The sequence below is a fragment of the Centropristis striata genome, chromosome 1 (assembly GCF_030273125.1).
Source record: "Centropristis striata isolate RG_2023a ecotype Rhode Island chromosome 1, C.striata_1.0, whole genome shotgun sequence".
NCBI classification, from domain to species: Eukaryota; Metazoa; Chordata; class Actinopteri; order Perciformes; family Serranidae; genus Centropristis; species Centropristis striata.
Genome location: NC_081517.1, coordinates 13642835 through 13667818, shown reverse-complemented (window position 1 = coordinate 13667818; position 24984 = coordinate 13642835). Strand labels below are relative to the sequence as shown.

At 38.5% G+C, this 24984-nt stretch overlaps 1 protein-coding gene across 1 annotated transcript; it reads left to right on the top strand.

Moving 5' to 3' along the window:
* The first annotated feature begins 777 nt into the window (after positions 1–777).
* Positions 778–23981, top strand: wipf2a (WAS/WASL interacting protein family, member 2a). Its single transcript, XM_059331848.1, has 8 exons — positions 778–1286; positions 9538–9685; positions 11664–11796; positions 13061–13192; positions 14349–15014; positions 17696–17941; positions 20903–21004; positions 22267–23981. The coding sequence occupies exons 2-8, from the start codon at positions 9623–9625 to the stop codon at positions 22308–22310; spliced, it is 1386 nt and encodes a 461-aa protein (XP_059187831.1). The 5' UTR covers positions 778–1286; positions 9538–9622; the 3' UTR covers positions 22311–23981.
* Positions 23982–24984: the final 1003 nt, after the last annotated feature.

The window sequence follows — 24984 nt, the reverse complement described above, 5'->3', positions numbered from 1 at the left end:
TACTACAGATTCAGATCATATTATCGTAAATAAATCGGGTATGGTTGGGAGTTGGAATTTACCACGGCACTTTAAAGCAGCGCAGAATTTTAACAAATGGATATTATTTAATAAAAAGTTGTGAAACGTGTAATAGTTTTGAGGAATTTACATTTACATTTGTGTATAAAGTATTTAGCTAGTACTATCAATTTTTTGTCCTCCAAAATCAAACCAAATGTATTATTACCATAACTCAGGGCGGGTACATTCAGATTATTGGAGAAATCCTCCCAGAATTAATGGAAAAATAGAAAATGGCTAGGAGTTACTTCTGCAGGAGTTTGAACATAAACAGGATGAAAAAGTTGTTTCATGATGATCTTTAGTGCATTTATTAACTAAGTAATGAAGTTATTAAAAGCAACAGTGAAACCCAAAGTAGGCAAAATATAATTTAATCTAGAAAATATAATGTAAATAAGATTTATTGTCATGCGTTTCATGTAAATCATGATTGATTCTGTGAGTCTGTTTCCATCATGATCAAAACAGTCAGTTAATATAAACAGTCTTAATCTCTGTTTATATTAACCCTTAATTTAAACTCTTATGAGCTATTTTTGTTGTGATCCATATATATGTCCAAACAAATGTACATTTAGTTCTACCTGACATTAAAATGAACAAGAAATTGAAAAAACAAAATAAGGGTGGTCTAATATTTTTTTCCATGATTGTAAATCGGGAATCTGGTGGAGAGTTAGAATCTCCGACGGCCCTTGAACGCAGCTTAGACTCTACCTCCATTTTGTTTCTGTCGGCCCGTTTCCGGGTTTCCAAGAAGGGACCGATAAACGGAGTTAACGGCGAGTATGGCTCTGCCCGCGGGTCAGGAGTGCGGGTAAAGTTTTCCGTTGCTCCCTGGAAACTGTCAAAAAGTGTCTCCTATACGGTTGGTGTTGTCTAAGGAGCGTCGTGGAGAAGTTAGAGTGGGTCGGACTGCGCTGACACTGACAGCTGGAGAGTAAACAGCTCGGAGCTAACAGGCTAACCGCGGCTAGCTCGGCAGCTTTAGCCGAGAGGAGCTAGCGCTAGCCGGCTAGCCTGGCTCTGATTCTCCGGCGGCGTTAAGTTACATCACCAGGACTTGCCAGCACCCTCCCATCCTAATTTTTTGTGTCAAACTGCACCGACGAAGGATTCGCCACAGCGGCACTTTCCATTCATGTTGTTGAGGTGGACGTCCAGTTGTTCGAGTCTCTCAGGAAGCTAACTTTACTCCACCTAAGTTTCAGCCACAGCAGGTATGTTTGTTTCCTCACCTGGGAGCGGCTGGACGACCTGCCCAGGCCCGAGGAAGCCTGTTCACTGAGCTCTTAGGTCGTTTAGTACAGGAAAACTACTGATACCACACTGGGGAAACACTCGGCTACACGTAAAATAATGCATTTATTTCTTTAGTTATAGTAAGTATTAGCTAAATGTATCTAAATAATTAAAAGTACTAATGCCACACTGGGGAAACACTGCTACAAGTAAAAATAGTGCATTTATTTATTTATTTATAGTAAGTATTACTATCTAAAGGATTCAAAAGTACTAATTTCACACTGGGGAAACACTCTGCTACACGTAAAATATTGCATTCATCACGTTACTTTAGAGTGTGTATCAGCAAAATGTACTTAAAGAACATTTACTTACAAGTAAAAGTTTTTAATTTATTACCTTAAGTATATTGTTGATACATACTTTAACTAAATAATTAAAAGTACTAATATCACAATGTGAAAACACTGCTACAAGTAAAAGTATTGCATTTATTTCGTTAGTAAAAGTATCTATTAGTAAAATGTACTTATAGAAATAAAAGCACGAATACCACACTATGGAAATACTCTGCATTTAGACATTTATTTCTTTAAAGGAAGTCATTGTCGTCAGCAATATGTACTTAAATAATTAAAAGTACTGAGTTAATACCATGCTGTGGAAACACTCTGCTACTAGTAAAAATACTGAATTCATTACCTTAAGAACATTGCTGATATTTTAATTACACACTGTGGAAATACTGTTTCAAGTAAAAGTATTGCATTCATCACGTTACTTAAAGTAAAAGTATGTATCAACAGAATGTGATTAGATTTAAAGTATCAAGTTAATAATACACTGTGGAAACACTCTGCAACAAGTAAAATCATTTAATTTATTTCTTTAGTAAAAGTATGTATCGGCCTAAATATCTACCTAAATAATTAAAAGTACTAAGTAAATAAATGCTGTGGAAACACTGCTACAAGTAAAAGTATTGTATCCATTACCTTAAGTACATATAGCTGAAACACACTTTTACGAAATAATTAAAAGTACTATTACCACACTGTGGAAACACTCTACAAAATGTACTTAAGGAATTAACAGTAGTAAGTTAATAACACACTGTGTGAGCACTGAAGTAAAAGTATTGCATTCATTACTTATAGTACATTTTGCTTTCACTAAATAATTTAAAAGTACTAATACTAGACTGTAGAAATACTTTGTTACAAGCAAAAGTATTGCATTTTTTATTAGCAAAAGTATGCTTCAGCAATATGTACTTAAGGAATTAAAAGTACTAAGTAAATAATACATTATGGAAACACTCTGCTACAAGTAAAAGTACTGCATTCATTACCTTAAGTACATATTGCTGATGCATACTTTAACTAAATAATTAAAACTAATAAAAACACACTGTTGAAACACTTTAATCATTTATTAAAAGTATGCATCAGCAAAGTGTACTTAAATTTAAAGTACTAAGTTAATAACACACTGGAAACAGGTAAAAGCAGTTTATTCATCATTACATTACTTTTGTAAAATCAAATGGGCACATTTTTATGACTTTTTATGCTGATGGACAGTTTACTCTGAACAAATGAATGCATCATGCTTTGTAAACTGAGCATATGTTTATTATGTAAAACCATGAGCAAACAAAGTCAAAAGCACAATATTTCCCTGAGGTGTAGTGAAGTAGAAGTATAAAGCTGCCTTTAATGGAAAGTATTTCAAATCTGTACTTAAGTGTATCCCCCAAATTACTTTATGTCAGTTGGTTTGGATGTTTTTTCGTGCAGGAAAGTCTGCAATATGTCCAACAACATGCACAATTTATCAGTCAAACATAAAGACAGACATGCGTACAATCAGGAGTATATTCTAGATTATGTACATGCATTTGCAGGTTATTTACAGGTAGCTAGTTGTTGAGGTTTTGTGCAAAGAATTTTATAGTTTTATACTTGAGTGATTAACTGCATGCTTTTTCTACACTGTGGAACAACTCAGCTGACGAGAATGTTATTATGGCACGATTTGTCCTGGAAGGGGACGAGCACACAAAGCAGGCTATGTTTTGGCTTTACCAAGCCTAGAAACACACACAGAGCCACAGGCCTTTAGCTCAATATATTTCCTTGACCACAAAAGCATCTAACTTCCTCGTACAGCCCTCCCTCCATCCCTCCTCCCTCCCTGGCTGTATTTCCCTGTGCAGCGTCACACTGTTGACTCGAGGAAACGTCTTCTTTCCATTAAATGGCTGTTTGGTTTGACAGCTTAATGGAGGCCAAACATCAGCAATCATGGCCTACTTATGAACGTCACTCCACTTTGATCTTGAGTAGAAAGGCTTAGTCAGATTTTAGGGGTCAGAGGTCAGGGCCTGTTGGTTTTATCAGTGTATGGCTGTTAGTTTTCCATGTGTTTTTGCAGATAGATATGTGCAAGAAGTGTGCTTTAATCTTCTTTTCTAAAAAAAACATTTGCAACAAAATTATACTTATTTAAAACACGGCAGGAATAGTTTGTCTTTATTCCGCTGCACTGTCTGTATAAATGTTACATAGGTGGAAAAGGGGGACAGATTCATTTCACCCCTGAACCAGCAGCAGAAGTGGTAACAGAGCCATAACAGAGGCAAGCCTATGTATGTAAAAGGAGCAGCTCTGCATGGCAAATTCTACTCATTTTAGTTATGTACTAAGCAGCATTGAGAGAACTTTATAGGGAATTAACATTGCATGCTATAGTTCAATTTTTGCATTTTATTTTCCTCTTTCTCTCTCAAACGTGCACACCCGTTGGGAGCACAGTACGCTGTCCATCTCTGTCCTTCCCTCGTCTTTTCAGAGCTCTACTATAATGCATAAAGTTGGTGGTTTGCTGGTTGGGTTCAGGTAGTTGATTAACCCATAATTTTTGCAGGTTTGTTTGTTTGCATTGGCTCACAAACACACTAGAGGTGGAAACTAATGTTTGCACCTCTATTGCTCCCAGAAAGCCACCATAATATATAGAATAACACAGTTGGTTAATAATAATAAGTCACTGTCTGGTTCAGTGTAAAAGAAGCAAAGCCAGTGTAACATGGACCTTCATTATTCCAATATAGTGGAATTTCTTTGTAAAAGAGTTGCTGAACAGCGGCGGGTATCATTGAAAACTTTTCAAACAATACTTAAATTCTGGTGTCAACGCCAGAACAATACTTCAAAGCTGTACTTCTTTTTAGTGCAAGAAAAATTTCTACAAAAACCTCAGACATTTAAACTGTATCAGTCCTGACATTGAAAACCATAACAGGCATTTGCTTGAAAAATACATAATTGACAAAATGTTGCAATTCGCATCAGTCACAGGCACATTTTGGATGATGCTCAGCCCTAAACTGACCTCATTGTAACAATATAGTTTAAACTGAAGTAAGTCGTATTTAGAAATGCTAATAATTTACCCTTTACGACAATCAGAATTTCAGTTAAACGGGTAGACTTTTGGGGGTGATATGTGCAACAACATGTGCCTTTCATTGGAGAAAGTTATTGAAAAGCCCAACATTCAACTTGCAAGTCCTAACATAGCACTGGGAAATAATGTTTAATGTTACTTTTTCTGCTAATATCATAGCTTTCATTTTTATTTTTTCTATTTGTACAAAAATAATCATAAAAAACATCCTGTGGCTGGTTAAATGATGGTTTAAAAGGGTCAGCTATCAGTCAGAAAAAAAATCTAAATTACCATCTAATATTACAGTAAATTCTGACCTGTCTCTGATCCCGCATTTTTGGTTTGAAGTGAGGGAAACCTCTCCCATTTTTCTTTTCCCCATTTTGACTAATTCAATTATTTCTGCAACTCAGTGGTTCAGTTTATTAGGATGACTTAACCTCAGCCTAATATTTCCATTTTATTTTACCCTATGTAAGTCAGTAACTACATGTTCCTCAATGGGAAGTGCTGGAGCTGAAGCCGATTAATCGTTAAGTCTGTGCAGACAATATTGATTGGCAATCATTTTAATAATAAGTCAATCATTAACAGCATTTTCTAGAAGAAGTGCCAAAGTTTCACTGCTTCCAGCTTATAAAATATGAAGTCAGTCAACAAAACAAGCAATAGGAACCAATAACTTCCTATAAATGTCCCATAAAAATGTAACATGACTGCTTCATAAAACCATCCAGTGTGGTGTTTACATGTCTCACTAAAAGTCCCTTAAAAGAAGCCTTAATGTTTTCTCTGCTGTATCAAGCTCTCCACCACAGGGAAACTTTTGAAAACATGGACTCACTGAAGTTACATCTTTATTTAAAGATTTCACTCTTGCAGTGCCTAAAGAAGAGAAGACAACCCCACTTGTTCTGTATCCAGACACATCTATTTTGTACTTTTTTATCCCCTTAAGACACTCCATAATTCCTACATCTGTTAATGTTTTTGCAAAGTACTTGTGTCAGCAAGAGGAGGAACATATTTTATTTGGCATCAGCTGTAATGCAGAATAAAAGAGTCCAGATATTCCAAAAATAGAAAGTAATGACTGCTACAAGAAGCCATTATTTTTTAATATCATTATCATGTCTGTAAGATGTCACAGTAATGGAAAATTCCCATAAGATATTACCAGAGGAAACAAAATAGTTGTATATTTTTAGCACTAGCTTGAACTACAGCTGCAACTTTTTGCCATTTTTACTTGATGAATGACTTGAAAGATTAATTGATTATCATTCTTTGATTAAATGTCTGCTAAGGGATAAGACAGTTAATCAACTAAATGTTGCAGCTCTACTTTAGGAGAAGAGGGATGTAAAATCAGATTTAACACCAGGAAGGGCAACAGTTTATTTTTTTTACAGTTCTAGCACTAAATGTAACATAAACCATGGTTTTATCTTTCAAATTAGTGACAGGTTTGTGCATCTCAATTACAAACAGAATGACGTGTGAGGTGTGTGAATAGTGGTTGTATAATTGTTCTGATTGTTAGTTGATTAATTACATTAACTCGTAACTTTGTGGCTTGAGTCAATCTTAAAGCATTTCTTTTTCCTCCTAGAGGATGGATAACCCCCACTCAGTTTCTGTCTCTGTGCCTTTTTTGTTTAAATCGCGTCACTGACTGACTGACTGGCGAGCTTGCTCGGCGAGATTCCTTTGGTTTCCCTCGCTGAAAACCTGCCCCAACGCTCAGCCAGGCTGCCTGAGGAATGGAGCAGCAGTGGAGGGTGAGGGTGGGGTGAGGAGCCAACGCTGCCTGCCTGCATCAGCCAACAATGGGCCCAGACAGCTAACTGGTTTGGGGAGATCCAGTGACCTCAATCATTGTGTTGACACATTCAGAGCAGTTTCAGGTGGAGGTTTATCCATAGGAACAGCTAACACGGACAGTTTGCTTTGAGTTAGAGGGTGAAAATTTTACGACCACCATAAGCCTGTTCACCGCAATTACCGATATATTTGGACCACGGACTTTATACAAAGATGGATGAAATAACAGCTCCCCACTAGTAAGGCCAAAACATCTTGATCGCCCCCTGGTGGCGGGCTGACACATAGGTTATTAACCCCGCCCCCTCCATGTTAGTGGATGGGACATGAGACATGAATCTACAAACGTAGATTTTCTTCTCATGCTGATGTTCAAGTGTTAGTTTTTCTGATAAGTTTGGTTTCGATTTGGTCCAATAAAACGGGGCTGTGACGTCATGTTTGACGGCTGTAATTGACATGCGATTGGTCTGGGTGGTGTTTGGGCAGGAACTCGATAAATCGGCTCCACTATTTGTCACTACTGTGCAGACTGTGTATTATATTCAGATATTAAGGCCCTGATGTTATACAGTGGGAGGAAGTGGAGCTACATAGTCCTCTCTTAAACAGTCTATGATTCAGACGGAAAAGTCAATAATTGGAAATTTAAACAGCCCACCACATGCCAACACTGTTGAGCTGTTATGTGGTGAAGCTGTCAGGATGGTGCTAATAAACCAGAGATTGCAGATTCCCCAGGTACATTAGAGTCTGCAGTGATACACTGCAAATAAACTGGGACTTTAAGCAACATGCAAGGAAAAAATTGATGCCTTCGCCCACTTTTTCCTACAGAAAACGACTGGGTTGCCATACCAACTAATACAGCAACTTTGTGAAATTTTTCTCGAATGCTGTAGCGTAGTCCTATATGTTTACAGTGCCAATAGAGAGTGGTTCTCCATAAAGCATTGAGACAGCCTCACGCTGCAGGTTCAGAGCGTCCAAAAGCCATATACTTTAGTGTTTATCGCTTCATACATGGAACCATACTTGCATATATTTTGCATCCAAGAGAATACTAAATTAAATCGGATGGCCAAAGTAGGCCTGTAACAAGAAATTATTATGATAAACGATATCATCAACGGACTCAAATTTAAAGCTGGATCATGTATAGATATCAGACATTTTGAAGCTCCATTATGCATTGATAACCATTTTATAATTGCTCGCAGCCCTCTCAGTCCTTATTGGATTGTGAGGTGCTGAGAGTGCCGAAGGACACCAAAGTAGGATTTTCATTGTAATGCATCCAAAAGATGTCAAGATTTTTTAATCTAAGGATCAACAGAACAACATCCTTTAGTAAAAAAGCTTAGATATTTGTCTTTTACTTTAACATCGTCATCAAAATAGTCATCTTCCCTCCGCACGTCACTGCGGCTGCTTCAGCAACTGCTTCCCTCTCCCAAGAATGCCCTTTTTAAGGACACACTGGGGACTAAAACATTGTAGATTCAGAGTGAAACATGTCTGTAGCCGTCCATGTCATGTTGGCAGAAAAATGTTTGCAACTGCCACTAATCCTGGTGATCTCATGTTTTTACCTGTTCAGCGTTTTGTTCTGCAGATAGGTGGAGTGAGTTTATTCGCTCTAAGCCTCATTAAAAAAAAACATTGTGACGTTGAAAATAATGAGCAATGATCATGGTACGACTGCATATTGGATTTAGGTGAGAAAGTCCATCATCACAGATAGAGCATTGTCTTATTCTTGGTAGTTGTAGGGATTGTTTTTTGACATCTTTTGTTTTCTCTCATATTTGACTCTCATCTGAGTCATGTTTCATATTATTCCTGTCACAAATCATGTGAATCATCCCGGGTAGACTTGTATTGTATTACTTCCACTTTCCACAGAGATGATACTGAACTTTACTTAACTTCTTTATCTTTCCTGCTTCTTCTGTCTCCGCTCACACCTCTGTTGACTTTTGTGCAGCACAGCTCAGTTAAATGATGTTGTCAGTGGTAGGATTTATATCCAAATGGAGCGCAAACTAAAACCAAATCTTAAGATATTGTGCAAAACCAGGGCTGTAACGATTATTTTTAATTGCCTGTTATTCTGTGAGTTATTTTCTTGATTAAATAGTGAAACATGTCTTTAAATGTCATGTTTTGTGAGTACAAAACTCAGTTATTTATTTGAATAACATGAAAAACGCAGAAAAGCATTAAATCTCCATATTTGAGAGGCTAAAAACAGCATTTTCTGCTATTTATGCATGAAACCTAAAACAATTAATCTATTATCAAAGTAATTGATGTTTATTTTTTTGTTGATCTACTTATTACTTCATCCACTAATTGCTGCCGCTCAGTTATTTTGCAGACAGTTATTTTGTGAACGGCCCTGCCATCATTTATAATAGGATTGTAGTTTTTGTTGGGTTTTTAACTGTGACAAAACCTGAAAGTGTAACAATCTCCTTAACACTGGAGTGCATCAAGGAAAAGAGTTAAACATTGGCACGAACCTACATGCACATTTAAATCTTAAATGTTTAACTTTCTTTATGACAGATCTTGTTAGTAGAAATGGTTTATTTGCCTGTGGACTCTGCAGATAAAAGGACTAAAATGTCCCTAAACATTAGGCCAAGCTAACAAAAACACATGCTTTGATGAAGGTTTTGCTTCTTGCCTTTCAGTGGCCCTAACAATACCAAAAATGTTTGAATTTTTGTGTTGTAACGCATTAAAGACGTTATTGTGCCCAAGAAAGGAAATATGTTTGCTTGCCACAGCAGAGTGGACATTGAATAGTTCACTGAACAGGATTTTTACACCTGACCTCCAAGGCACAGCTGCGTCCCAGAGAGGCTGCACATTAAAAATGTTTCTGTACTTGAATGATCATTTTTTTTGCTTGATCAAATAAAAATGTGTCTGTTTTTGCAGGAGTCAGCGTGTGTCGTCCCTGCTGAGACGGTGAAGTCACCAGTCCTTACCCCCCCACACAGAGAGGTGCCAACAGAGGGACAGGATGCCTATTCCTCCCCCTCCCCCTCCTCCCCCAGGACCCCCGCCTCCCCCCACCTTCAATCAGGTCAGTGACCAAACTGAACACACACACACACACACACACACACACACACACATCACATCACATCACACTGCAAAGGTGTTGCATCAATCAACAACAGAAACTGGGAGAATATGCAGATCAGTGTAGCAGAATTAAACCACTTGAGATTTTCCAGCTGTGATCCGCTGCCGCCGTCATTAAAACGGACGTTGGTTCATGTGATGCTTTGGAGGGAAGGACGTCCCATGTCTCTTAAATCGTTTCCTCTCTCCTCGCTTTGCTTCCCTGCGTCTCTCAATGCATCCCCGGTGGGCGGGACTAAGACGCAAGTGAACGGCGCAAGTGAGGGAAGCGTGGATGCGAAATGGACAACACAAGACGTATCCATTGTCATCAAAAGTCTGATGGAAAACAGAAAGCATTTTTGGCAAAAACATAATACCTATCATTGATCCGACTTCACTTGAGCGTCCTGAGTTCTTCCTGAACAGCTATATATGTTTTTTTGTGAACAAAAATGAAGAAATAGCTTTGTAAGAGCGATCTGAAAAACTGTTAAATATGCTTTTCTACAGAAATCTTCCTGCGTTTTTAATATGGGAGTCAATGGGGCTGTTGGTGCGTGTTGGTGTCGCATCTGTGCGTCCTACGGCCAAACTTATTTTGGTAGAGTGGAATTTGTCGCCTGGAGCGCAGTTTTCAAATTTATTTTTTGACAATTTTTTCTCTCCCTCAACACTCTGCGCGATGAACTATATGACATATCGAAATATGGATTAATACACCAATACACAAGACTTGTGTCTACTGTTTGAAGTTTGGAGTCTCTAGGTGAAATTATGCCGGAGAAGTAGACGTTTGAAAATCTCCAATTGTTCTCTCATTTTTTTTCGGCCGTCCCATTCACTTCAGTTTTTAACGACTTAAATTCATATTTCATAGAGAAACTTAATAGCACACCAATCCCGATCAAACTGCACGTTTTGATATATCATTTGTCTTGCAAATCTTCGAGCATATCTTCGAGTTGCAATAAATAAATTTACTTCGAGTTGAAGTAAATAAAGCTGCCTTCAAGTGCAGTTGGAAATGTCTTTATCATCAAATTGTTCCGACGTTAAATGTGAAAAATAAAGTCTACTTGTGCTACATATCGGAGCTTGACGCTATCATGACGTCACACAAACAAGTTATTAAAGTGAGCCTCATGTGAACGCAACTTAATATAATGTACACTACAATCGCACAGCAGTAGTACACTTTACAGAGTATGCTCTCAATTTTTTCTAGAAGAAAAGTGTCAAAGAAACAATAAGTCTCATTTTTAATTTAATGATTTTCCTTTTGTTTATTTTCAATGAACAATGTTGTAGTGAAAATGGGATAAAATGTTGTGCATGTGACAAATAAAGAACATAAACATGAAGAACTTGAACTAAATCCTGTATTTCTGAAACTTAATCTGTTACTCTTACTTTTTCAGTTCACTAATCAGCATCTGTAGAAAATTACAGGCGAGCAGCTTCCTGTTCTTTGACTCAGCCTTGAAGAAATAGACTTGATTATAATAATGATAGTAAATTGTTTTTGGCTGGATTGTTTTGAGGAATATTAATGCACTATATAAGCACTTCAAAGTGACAACAGAAGAACAGTAGTTGGATTTGTTTAGCCAGGAGGAAAAGTTAATTATTTCTTCTAAGAGATCTGTAGTGCAGTTACTTATTCCTGGAAAAAGAGAAACCTGGAGTCTGGGCTGAAGATCATGTTTTCCTATTTGTGTTTTTTCAGAGAAGGTTAATCATAACAAAATATTCAGCTTCAGTTAAAATCTCAAACCAGGCAGGATGAAGAAGTTACCAAAAGTCATGTGACGTCTGTTTACAAGCCGAGGTTCTCTTTTAAAGTGTGAAACCAAACAAACTGAACGTTCCACTATTACGGTTCAGACCAGAGGAGCGGGAGGTTTGATTCGTATATTTGTGAACCTCCTCCGCAGGCGAACACGACTCCTCCGAAGCTGAGCTCATCCGAGACTAAAGGCAGAGGAGCGCTGCTGTCGGACATCTGCAAAGGAGCCAGACTAAAGAAGGTCGGCGTGGTCAACGACCGGAGCAGTCCCCTTATAGAGAGTGAGTCACTGCAACTTCTTTTCACACACACATGCAAAACTAATTTATGTAACCGTTTGCTTATTATGAAATCTACCTACAGAGAAATGTCACTACAGACTTATAATTCTGCCCCATTTTATTGAGAATTGGGGGTTGCGTGCGGTGATTTTCAGGGGGAGATGGCAGGTCAACAGTGGATGTCACATAGAGGTTGTGTACATCATCCTGGAACCTGAAGATTAGTTTAGTTTAAGATTAGAAGACATGCAGCTCAGCACTGTGTGTGCATAATTGATCAATAATTAAACCTATTAAGGTTCTTTTTTGTAGGTTTTTATACCATGTTTTAGCTTTGCAGTGTTGATTATGCATTAAGAGTTTAACTATTGTTTGTACACAGTCTATTATAGCCTTACTGCAGGAGCTGAGCTGGAAATAATGAGATCAAATAAAAATACACAATCTTGCCAAAATTCATGCCAAATGCATGAACAAAATTATCAAAAAATGAAGAATGAAAAGCGCGTAAAAATCGCTCAGATTTAATTAAAGTGTGCTCTGTCTTAAAATTATGGTATATGGATGCATTAAATATCTTTCAAGGTAGGAGCTGTGTGCCTGTGACGCTTTTATTCTCTTAAGAAAGAGGAAGTTGTATTAGCATTAGTATTTGCTTGCAAAGTATAATACTGATAATAATCATAAACATAGGTTGAATGAGTCAGATAGCTGTTTTTTTTTTTGTTTTTTTAGGTTGTGATAATTGAACCAAGATAAACCAAAAGCATGAATGGATTTCTCAAGATCAGAGAACTTGTTTTTGAGATGATTGTCAGACGATAAACTCATGATTGAACAAACTTTATGTAATTTGTTTTGGAAATGAAAAGTCACTCTGAAATGTTACACCCATGTTTCTGGCTGCAGGTTTGTGCACGGAACGCAACAATGTTTTTGTAAAATTTAAACTTTTAAACACCTAAAAAGAATCACTTTAGATTTGGGATATCCAGCATTTCTGATGGACAGAAAACTGATGAAAACTGTGTTCTTCAGTACTTTTTAATGGGACAAATTATAAATTGCTTTGTTATAAAATATTTAATGCTGAATCAAGTTTTCTGATGTGAAAAGTGGATATTTGAGGGGATATTCTCTGCACACTTAAACTTCCATGAAGATGAATAACTGCTTTTATCTCCAGATATTTGAATATTAAAATATATGTCAAGTTCTGCTTTTATATTTGTTTATATTGACATGGCGCTCCCCTTTTTACCAGAATCAGGAGGCGGAGGCGGAGGAGGAGGAGGTGGTGGTGGTGGTGGTGGAGGTGGAGGTTTTGGAGGCGGAGGTCCAATGGGAATGGGCGGACTTTTCCAAGGAGGTGTGCCAAAATTACGCCCAGTTGGAGGTAAATAAGAACATTTTTTATTTTTTTGTATACTTTTTTCTGGTTATTGTTGATGTGAAGGTGTTGAAACTGTAAAGGCTGCACCAAGTGTCCTTGTCACCTGAAGTCAAAGTCCACCTCTGAGGGCAGCAAGCTCATAATATCCGTCATAATATCGTTGCTAAACTGTCAGTAGTTTATTCAGCAGTCTCTCTGCACATACAGCATAGAAAACTATTTCTACTGAGCTTTGACTTTTCTTTCTTTTCCTCCACAATCATTCTGTGGTTATTGAAATAAACAACTCACACAGAATGTTTGAAAGGCCACAAGCCATGAAAGTCCACAATGTTTGAATCAGCAGAGGATATCTGGACATGAACACGAGTTATTTTCAGCTAAATGGACCTTCTTTTTTTCCCCCAACCCGGTCCACTTCTCTCTGATGGGCCTGATGTATTTGTGGTCGTAGCCGAGGCCGTGAGGAACGAGAGATGTGAATTAAGAATGAAAAGCTGGAACTTGCTTATTTTAGAGATATTAAATATTTACAGATAGATGGAGCGACTGCGACCTCTGACCTGCTTACAACAGCATTTTGAGAAGCTAAACCCATTGAATATCGATTTTATGATTCAAAAAATATTTTTAGGAGACAAATTTTAAATAATAATTCAGGGAATATAAGTATTAAGAATATAAATTGGTTGTTGCTACCCTAATTACTTTAATAATAATACTGTATTATAGACCAGTGGTTCTCAAACCTTTTGTGTCCAAGGCATACCAAAGTGCAAGCCAAACCACCAGCCAGTGGGGAAAAGTAGCCAGCTAGGGAGGTCCGGGGGGCATGCAGACCCTGGACTTTCATCCAGGAGAACGGGGTTCGTGTCCCATGTGAAAACAAACGTAAACGATGTGGTTTAAACATCACTGAACTTCTGTGCCTCAAGGTTTTACACAACTATCTCACTTTCAGTAGTCATGTCGTCCTCGTAACTACTTTACTTCCAGCATTTACATAATTTATTTACTGTTTAAACCGTCTTTTATAACGCCTTACTAAGAAATATTTTGACCTAAACCTTGATTTTTCAGTGTGTCATGCTCTGTCTGCCAGGGCAGAGTATGTATTAAAAGCTTTGTTCTAAACGCCATCTCTCTGTCCTCTACCTAGATGGTTCATCTGGCGGTTCGGTGGGTAGATCGGCCCTGCGGCCCCCAGGGAACAGACCGGCGGCCCCTCGCCCCCCCACAGGCCGCTCCTCCTCCCCCTCCCCGGCCAACAAGCCCTCTCCCCCAGAGCACCAGCGCAGCCACCGCCCTTCACTCCCTGACATCTCGCGCCCCTCCAGTGGCAGCAGCAGCTCCTCCACAGGCAGCGGGATGAAGCATAGCACCTCCGCCCCACCTCCTCCTCCCCCCTTCAACAGAGGAGGCCGCGGCAACGCTCCACCGACCCCCAAAGCGCCGTCTTCCTCATCCTCCTCTCACAGCAGAGAGAAGCCCCTCCCGCCGACGCCCAACAGAGGCCCCACCCCTCCCAGCTCCGTGAAGCCACCTCCGTCTTCCAGCAGACCGCCAACAGGTGGCTCCTCAGCTCCTCCACCCCCGCCTCCATACAGACCGCACACGTCAGGTGGCGTCTCCAACGGGCCGTCCCACGTAGACGGCGCTCCAGAACTGCCACAGAGGCACAACTCCCTGCACAAAAAACACACGTCAGGAGGTGGCAGCCAAGGACGCAGCCATGCTCCTCCACCCCCTCCCTCATCGTCTCCATCGTCACAGCAGGGTGGCAGACCACCACCACCCGCCAGAGAGCCACCTGGACGCAGAACAGGTACGACCACTTGCACGCTACACACTCAGAACTGTCAGTGTTTGACTGTCTTTGACAGCTCAGAGGGCACGACTCAACTTTACCAGTAACAGATAAACTATCCAAGATGACTTCAGTCTGTCTGCAGATTATAAAGTGATTCATTTACATTTTACATGAGTTTTTAAAGTCTCACTTGAGGGGCGTCCCGGTGGCTCACACTGGTAGAGCGCTTACCACTAAGGCTGAGTCCTTGCTGCGGCGGAGCCGGGTTCGAATCCGGCCTGAGCTCCCTTTGCCGCATGTCTTCCCCTCTATCACCCCCTTTCACTCTATCACTATCAATAAAAAGCATAAAAATGCCCAAAAAAATTATCTTAAAAAAAAAACTTGACCTCACTTCACCAGGTAAAACACACTTCTGCTACCAAATATCATAAAATCAGTTTACATAATTTCTCTGGGTCCAATTTGTGTGTTTTGTATTTTTTGCAAAATGCAGACAATGCAGTATTAGGTATTGATATATTTGCAGTAACCTGACCAAATTAAACCAGACTAATTTAGTCAGATAAGGTATCATTGTGTTGCTGCAGGTCTCAGGTCTGTGTGTTTAATACCCAAATATCACAGCTTTATCATAATCATCATCACAGCGGAAAAAATTGTTTTTGGTAGATCGGTTTTAGTTACACAGATCTGTACAATACCGCCACTCAAAGCTTTTCTTTATTCTCTATATTTGACTTCCTTTCATCTTTCTATGGAGAACAGAAAATTACACAAGTAGCAATAAAATAAATACAGTATTAAATACACACATGTGTATATAAATATATATGAAATTAAATTGATTAAAAATAAATTGATTATAAAAATAAACAAAACAAATGCATATATATAGAAATAAATTAAATAAATGCAGAAGTAAGGACCTCCTATCTTTTTAACATACAGACACAGAAATACATAAATAAATAAATGTAGTTGTGTAAAAATTTAGAAATACATTTAAATTAGATATTTGTTAATATTTATGTGTGTAATTAGTTATTTTTCAGATTTGTTTGTACATTTTTTATTGATCATTCATCAATCATTTCTGTCCTCAATCCCTCTCCACTGTCGACTCCCTAAAATAAGAAAAGAAAAAACATTTCTGAGTTGACCGATGAACCCATTGGCCCGATCATTCATCATCAACACATACATTAAGGACTCGAGTGCGTTAAGTATCTGAAGCGTCCCAGTGATGAAGACAAACATCTCAGCTGGAGGAATGTTCATTCAAAGGTCAAAACAAGTTCTGACTCGTTATCTCCGAACCTCCATTGTGCAACGAACAACACTGAGACATTTCCTCCACACGATCACACCTCCTGTAGGTCGATGACAGTCTGAAAGTAGAGCAGAGGGCAGTGGCGTGATTTGTTTGGCTCCTGCTTAACGTATAAACACTCCTCTTCTGAAGCCAGGTGTCTGCAGAGATACTTAACATACTGTACTTTTAATATTTCCTATTATATCCACAGCTGCTTCTGTGTTTTGGGACTTTTTTCCCTCCTCACCAGACTAAGAGTTGGGGAATATATATATATATATGGAATTAATCTTTAGATGATCACTTTGCTTCCACCTCGGAGCAGATTTACAGCTCACTGGCAAACATATTCATAATTTGATTTCAGAGTGAACACAGAAAACAGGAAGGCACTTGTTAGTTGGAGCTCCGTGTTGTGATTGGACAGCGCAGCGATTCGCCACGAGGCCTCCTGGTTTCTCTGCATTCCTGAAGCCCTGTGGAATATTCCAGCATTCCTCTTTACTTTCACTCTCTCTGCTGCTTCTCCTCCATGACTTCTTACATTCACACATTGTGCTCCTCATTGTGCTATTATTTATAGTATTTAAAAGCAGATATAAGAGAGCTTAAATTATGTGTTACTCCATCTACATCTGGGACAATGTCTGATGTCACAAGCCACAATTTATACCGGTTTACTTCCGCAGTTACTGAGTCATAAAAAGGTAACTGGTGTGCCTTAATGCAGTTTAAAATGCCATATGTGATATTCTGCCATTGGGATATGTTGTGATACAATATAAAACAACAAAGAAAGCTTTAAAGGTTCATACATTTTTCATTTTAAAATGCAGCATTGTACAATGAAATGCAAGTTGTAACCCCTTCTCGCTATACACCCTAAAACATACAGTATGTGCAAATATTTTAAATTGTACTGTTTTTAAAAGTACTGTTAAGTTACTTTTTTTAGCATGTGATGCTGTAACAGAACACATTACATTTAAAATTATTGTTATTATTATTATATAAGTCAATTTATTGTAATGACCTTTGGACAAAGCTCCATGTAATCTGCACTTGGTGTTTTTTGTATTTTTATTTTTATTTTTTCATTGTGCACTACAGTGATTTCAGAAGGATGGGAAGACATGTGGAGCCAAATAATTTTTTTTTTTTTTTAAAACAGGATAAAAACAAATTATGAAAATTAAATAAAATAGATAAAAATCTAAATACCAAAGACCAAAAAATAATCGAAACAAAATAAAACACACAAATAATAATAATTTTAAGAAGTTCCCTTTTAAAGGTAACGCTGACCAGCTCTGGTAGAGGCTGACATCATGTCTGTCATCTGATCATTGTGTCTGTCTGTGTGTGTGTGTGTTCCACACAGCTCCCCAGGTGCCCTCCTCCGGGTCCCGTAACGGCGGTCGGGACGCCCCTCCTCCCCCGCCCCCGTACCGCGTCCACAGCTCTGCGGCCTCAGAGTCCCACAGCCGAGTGGGCAAACCTCCTCCGCCCCCCTCCTCCTCCTCCGTCTCCTCATCCTCCTCCTCCCGAACCCCAGCTGGACCCCCTCCACCACCCCCTCCCATCCGGAACGGCCACTCCTCCATCTCCTCCTCCAAGTCCATCATAGGTGAGTCGGGTGCCAGCGTACTCCTCCTCCATTCATGATTTTAGCTGCTAAAAGATTTGTGCATTAAATGTTCTGAGTTTTAGTAAACAAATGAGATGTTTAGAATAAAACAGCAGCTCTCGTTGGAGGAGTTACTTCTGCAGGAGTTAAGCAGGAACATAAACGCAGGAAAAAACAATGTTTCATGCTGATCTTTATTGCATTTATTAACTAAGTCATGAAGTTATTAAAAGCAACAGTCAAACCTTAAGTAGGCATGGTAATAATCTAGGGAATATGATGTAAATATGATAGTTATTGTCATATGTTTCATGTACATCATGACTGATTTTTCCATCATGATCAAAACAGTCACTTAATAAACAGTCTCAGTGTACATAGTTATTAATTAATTTTCTATTTTCCGCAGTAACTATTAAAGTAACAATTTAGATGTGATGATAAAGGCTATGGGAATCTGGAAGTTTTTGGTTTAGGAATCTAGAAAGTGCCTGAAAAGTGCTAATTTTTTTCTCTTAACAGCTGTATGAACAGTGTGATTTGTAAAAATAAATGTGTATTGGGGCTTTCACACCATTTTGCGTTAACGTACTGTCACTTCAATGAGGTTTTGATCACGTTTTCTCCGTGCTGAGCTTCTGACAGTAACCGCCGGGTGTCAGGAGCCACTTTTAAAAACGATAACCTACTGCAGGTCGGTTGTTGTTACTTGGCTGCTGCACCGGTTCAGTCTGGATTTTTTAATTCAGCCCTCTGCACGTCTTCATACCACAACGAGAGCAGATGTGCATTGTTCCTGCTACAGCAGATCGCAGCACCACAGTGGCTGTTGGAGTTATTTTCATACTGAAAGTGTCTGCTCTGTACAGCAGCAGTCAGATTTGATTTATCACCTGTTGAGTTTAGACAGGGCGAGATGGAGAAAAAAGAAAATCTTTCTCAAAATACCTCAATATTAATATTGATATTGTGACAATATCAGACTGTTGACTGTTGTTGCTTTCACACAAAATATTTACAAAGCGAGATTTTAGATAAATAATCATCAGTAATGGGGATATAATAAATAAATGAGGCAAATAATAGAGCAGCCAGAAAAAAAATTGCATGAGTTAAAAGACGGAAAAGACAACTTTATATGCCATATCTAAGAAGATTTCTAGTTTCATATCACAATATGTTTAGTTGAGACAGAAAGTCGACTGAAAAAACGAATGGAGGATCTGGTGTCAAAGCAAAAAGAAAAATATTTAAGATTTAAACAATATCTGCGAATATCTTTTCCTGTAAAATGTTTGGTGTAATCTGGTAACACCCGTATGATTAATTATTAACCTGTCTGAAGATTTTCTCCCCGTGGCCTCCCAATGCACACTTTGGCCCTCATTTATCAATCGAGCGTACGACCGAAAGTGAGCGTAAAGTGGGCGTATGATCATTTCTGCGCAAGGCTCGGCATTTATCAATTTGGACGTGAGCGGAGGGTACGATCAGATCTCACGTCTGCTCTCAGCTCGTGTACGCAAATATTCACTGAACTTGTTTGAGTATATAATTATAAGTACTTTTATTTCATTCATTCAAACCTCTGTCGCTGCATATTTCTGTAAAATGTCTATTTTGCTCCTGTTGTTATTTGTGACGGTGCACTTTGCTAATAAAGGTGATATTGAAAAAAAGAAAATGGAAAAAAAAATCCTCTTTTTGGCCGCATTGCGTCCTTCTGTGTCTTAAACTCTTGAGGCGAGCCTTCTGAATCGGGTATATATATATATATATATATATATATATATATATATTATATATATTAGGGCGTGACATTTAAATGACGCTTGTTTCGAGCCGCCACATTTATCAACAGCCAATGATTCTTACGATGTGATTGGAGAGATACAAACGTTTGATAAATCACACTTGAACCCTGTTGTAAGATGTATACGCTCAGATCTGCGGTTGTTTCTACGCTCGTTTGATAAATGAGGGCCTTTGTGTTTGATAAGTTTTGAGGCCAAACTTTAAAGGCTCCTCCAGAAGCCTAGAAGACCTCAAACAGCTGTGTTCCTGCTGTGTCAGAGTCCTGAACTGAACTTAATGTGTTAAACCGGTGCAGCAACTCTTTTAATATCCCAGAATATCTGTGATACTTTCATGCAGCCAAACTTCTTTCACCCCTCTGGCCTTTTGCACGTGCCACCACTAAAGGAAAAAAAAACCTTGCAGAACAAGATTTGAGACGTATGAAGGGAAAATAAAACAATCCAAATAGTTGGTCAAATTAAGGGTTTTACTTCTACAAACCACCCAGATTTCTTTTTAAATCTATTCTTATCATGTCTTTTCTCCTCCTATCTCCCTCTGCTGTGTGTTTAATCCTCAGTCGGAGGAGTTGTTAGCGTGGGTTCAGTCTGTGATGTTGGTGCGGTGGATGTGACAATGATGAATGACTGGCGATAGTCAAATATTCCACTGCTGCCATGCAAACCAGCTCTGTTTTTTGTTTCCTGTTGCACTGGAATAAATCAGGAGGCAGAACCGCTTCCTCGATTACAGTCTGACGTTCACACAGAAAACACGTTTATACAGGGCTATCACAACACTTATTTTCTATATCTGCACATTACATGTTTAGTGAAAACAACCCTTTTCATTATACTTAACTACTATTTTTTAGTTTTCAAGGTGTTCAGAGATTATTCAGTGTACAATGTGACATTGTATACACATTTTCAACCTTTTAGGACATTCTGCCAGCAAAATAATGCTAAATATACAGACAGGGACATGAAGGGATTAAAAAACGATATAATCCACGTGACTATCAGGTGACGTGTCTCACTGAAAGTCACCAAACAGGAAGTAAGGATGGCTGCAGTACAGGCCTCTCACCAGGGAAGATAAATGTTGTAACTTTTCTCACTTTTTAAAAATCTGTTTTTTTGTGTGTGTTTTTTTTCTCCTCAGATGATTTTGAATCCAAGTTCAACTTCCACCCGATCGAAGACCTTCCACCTCCGGAGGAGTACAGGCATTTCAACAAGGTCTACCCCAGCAAAACCAACAAGGGTACGAGCACAGTCTCCTATTTTCACTCTTTGTTTATTTATTTTATCATTTAAACTTCCCAGTATGTTTTTTCTTTTTCTGGTCTTTGCTGCTCACCTGTACAGAATATTTTTAATGTTATGATCATCATTAAAGTTTTTTGCTCATATAAGCGCATTACGAGATTAATAATCATGAAACAATCACTCAAACTAAATTTGTATCGCAACCTTCATACAGTATTGACACTAAAATGGAAAATAACAACCAGCAGAACTGGACAAAAAGAAATAATTCCAGCACAACTGCATAATTTCTGCTCTGTTCTTTTATTTATTAAGGATATTTTAGTATTTTTTTTCCGATTCATAAGTGATAAAATTTAAGGATTAAAAGTGCATTTCTCTTTTAGAGGTGTGACAGGACTACTCCTCTCCTCGTACTCTCAGCATGGAAGCAGTAATTCACCGAAATGTTGAACCGTTCCTTTAGGGAGTTAAAACTAAAAGCAAAGAATGAAAGAACAAAAAAACAACACTTCTAATATCTACAGGTAATGATACCCAATGGATAATTAAACTCTAATTTCAGTAAGAAAGTCAGAAAGCTATTATGATAAATGTGCTCCGAGATTAATAATCATGATTAATGATCAATAAAAGTTTGTTCGTATATCACCTTTCATACAGGTTAGTGTAGTTTAAAGTGCTTTTCAGATGCACAAAATCAATAAAATGGTAATAATGTAGTAATAATAACCAAAATTAAAGAAAAGAAAGACTTGTAAAGACTAGCGAAACCAAGTGGAAAAAAACACCTAGATTACATGAATGATGAATAACAACAATAAAATGCAATAAAAAACTTAAAAACTAAATAAAACTTCTCTTTTTTTTATTGGCACCGGTGGAAAATGTCTAGATATCAGGTCTTAAATTAAACTCTTATCAGCTATTTTTGTTGTTATCATTATATTTATCCAAACAAATGTAACTTTAGTTGTACCAGCCATTAAAATGAACAAGAAATTGAAGAAAACAAAGGTGGTCTAAAAATGTTATCAATTACTGTATGTTTTTTCTATTATCAGTTTATTACTTTCTTATAACTATGAAATTTTAGGTGGAGGCCAATCTGGTTTTCTGCCTCTCCCTGTACTTTACACTATTTGTTATCTTTGTCATTTTATGTAATTCTAACTGTGTAAATAAATAAACCTAAACTTAGCGATCCTGGCAGTCCGACCTATAGTAACCCCTCCTCCTGTCTCTCCTTCACCTCAGCCATGATGAGGGGAGCTCCTCCAGCGCCGCCGGTGGGGAGGTGAACGGACCTCAGCTCAGGACTTTAACTCTCAGTCAGCCGACTCGATGGACGGTCGGCACCAGAAGACGGAGAGCGAGAGAGAGAAAGAGAGGGAGTGGTGAAAGAAGCACTCAAATCACACATCACACTACAACACACACTAACACTAAAACCACCAGCTGGAAGCACAACGTAAACACTACGACACGGTGGGTTCGACACGACTCGCCGGTCACTGTCTGTCTTTGCACGAGAGAACAAAAAAAAGAAAAGAAATAAAAAACAACACTCGGACGTCAGAAACAGACTTCTCCTCTGCTGACTGAGTCTCAAACATATCAGGACCAAACTCCGAACACTTCCAAATCTGTGCATTCCATCTTTTTTCCTTTTTTTTAAATGCATAATCATGATAATAATGGTGAAGTTCATAATTCTGAATGATTTTGTGATTTTGGTGTCAGCATTAATTTGTTGAGTGGGGGAAAAGAATTCAACTGTGTTTTGAATTCCCGCTAAAACTGATAATGCCATGAATGTGTGGGGGGCTTATTGATGTTTTTTTGTTTTGTTTTGTCTTAAATAGCCATTCCAGCTGTGCCAGGTGAGGTTTCAATCAGCTCTCTGTGTCAGTGTGCCAAAAGCAGGTAGAGTCACATGAGCTGCACAGGACAGTTTCCAGACATGCTCTTTATAGCACCGGCATGTTTTAAATTCTCCTTTTTGATCATCGTGGACTTGATGCATTACTGGAAAGCTCGCCAAGTTATGACAGAAGTTGTTTATTTTTACATTTGGAAAGGGGCGATTTCCTGCTCCCTTCCTTTATTGTTTTTGCACCCCCTACTTTCCGTTATTTGGGGGCCTTCATATTTCCATCTTTATGTGATGATGCATGGCACCTTTAAGGGATAGTTTGGGTTTATTGAAGCAGGGCTGTATTACCTGTAGTAGAGAAGCAGCACAGAAACTTAGCAATGTACTGCTGTGGACAGCTGCAGCACCTAAAGTATTTAAGCCACATCAAAAAGTCAATATCAGTTTAAGTGTACACTTTATTTAGAATATTTTTACCACTTTACGTTGCCGTCAGACAGCCGTTTTTGACGAGGAACCGAAGCTGTTGAATGCTCGCTTCATAGCCACCAGACTACATTGACAAAAACAGTAATTTTACCTTGCAGAACACAAGAGTTGTCTCGATAAGTTCTTTTATCCGTGTTATTGTGTGACTGGGGTGAATCCAAACTAATCTCTTTGAACACAAAAGTCACGCAATAACACAAACAAACTGACCAAACGACGCAGCAACTCCTGTGTTCTGTGAGGTAAAATTACTGTTTTTGTCAATGGATTCTGGTGGCTTTGAAGAAAGCAGAATTGTTTCAGTTGCCCGTCAGAAAAAGCTATCAAATGGGAAGTTGGAGTGATGAAAATATTCTAAATAAAGTGAGTGTACTGTCCACAAATTATAATTTTTTGCACAATCCCAATTCCAAAAAAGTTGGAACACTGAAAAACAAAAACCATTACAAAATCAGGATTGCAGGTGTCTAAACTGCATTTTATCTGTTATTCCTGCCTGCAGCAGTACATTTCTTAGCTTCTGTGTCAGTACTACTGTCTGCTTCTCCAGACTGGAGGCATGTTGACCACCTTCTCCTGCAGATAATACTCTGACTTTGGATAAGTACCTCGCACACCAAACTTGAGAACAATCCAAACTCTCCCTTTTGACTGCTACACCGAGACACTGTGCATGACGCTTATTTATGCACTTATGAAAAACAGAAGACCCTGATATCAGGAGTCGCATCTTTACAGAAAAAATATAAAAACTAAAAAGGGGTTCATTCCTTATTTTGTCCCTGATGTGTTTGACATCTTTCTCCGAACACACTGTGGTTCCCGTAAGGTAACAACACTAAATTATTCTTTGTTTACTGGATCGAGTGTGTGTGATTGAGCTGCAGGTGTGCAGTGCAGAGTGTTGGAGGTGTTTCATAAGGGATCATTTATCAACTTTCTGTGCAGGGAAGTCGGTTGAAAAACTCTTTAGCTGCTGGTGGCCCTTTTTTTATAGAAGGACTTCACGGCCGGAGAAGGACGATATAAAAGGTTTAATTGCTATGCAAGGAGCAGTTTGTACAGAGTGTAGTTGGTAGCAGCTAACCAAAACAAATAAGAAAAAAGAAACACTTAAGTGCCAGAGAACTGTTTAAGCAGACGGAGGTTCTTTACTTTTCTTTAAGCTTGACTTTAAAACACTAACATTCAATCTAAGATGAACAAAAAGAATCCTCAGTGATGCGGCGCCCCCTGCTGGTCCTTGCCTTACACAAATCTGTCTCATCGGTACCAGTGCTTTTTCATTTTTTGTTTTCTTTAAGGGGGGAAAGATGATGACAACAAGGTAAATAAGAAACAAGTTTATTTGAAAATGCAATAAATATTGTATATTTACATTAAGGAATATGGTAATCATAGTTATTGATCTATTTTTATGTTGTAAAAAGCTTGTAATATAGGAAAGAGAAATGATTATAACAATGTTCCAGTCGGTGAGCTTCGGTCCGATAGACTCTCTGTAGCACTTCTCTGGATGTTTGGCCATGAGGGCGACTGAGCTGAATGGATGCGTGTGAGATTTTGCCAACGAGCCAACATTTTGGGGATCCTGTTTCTGTAAATCCATT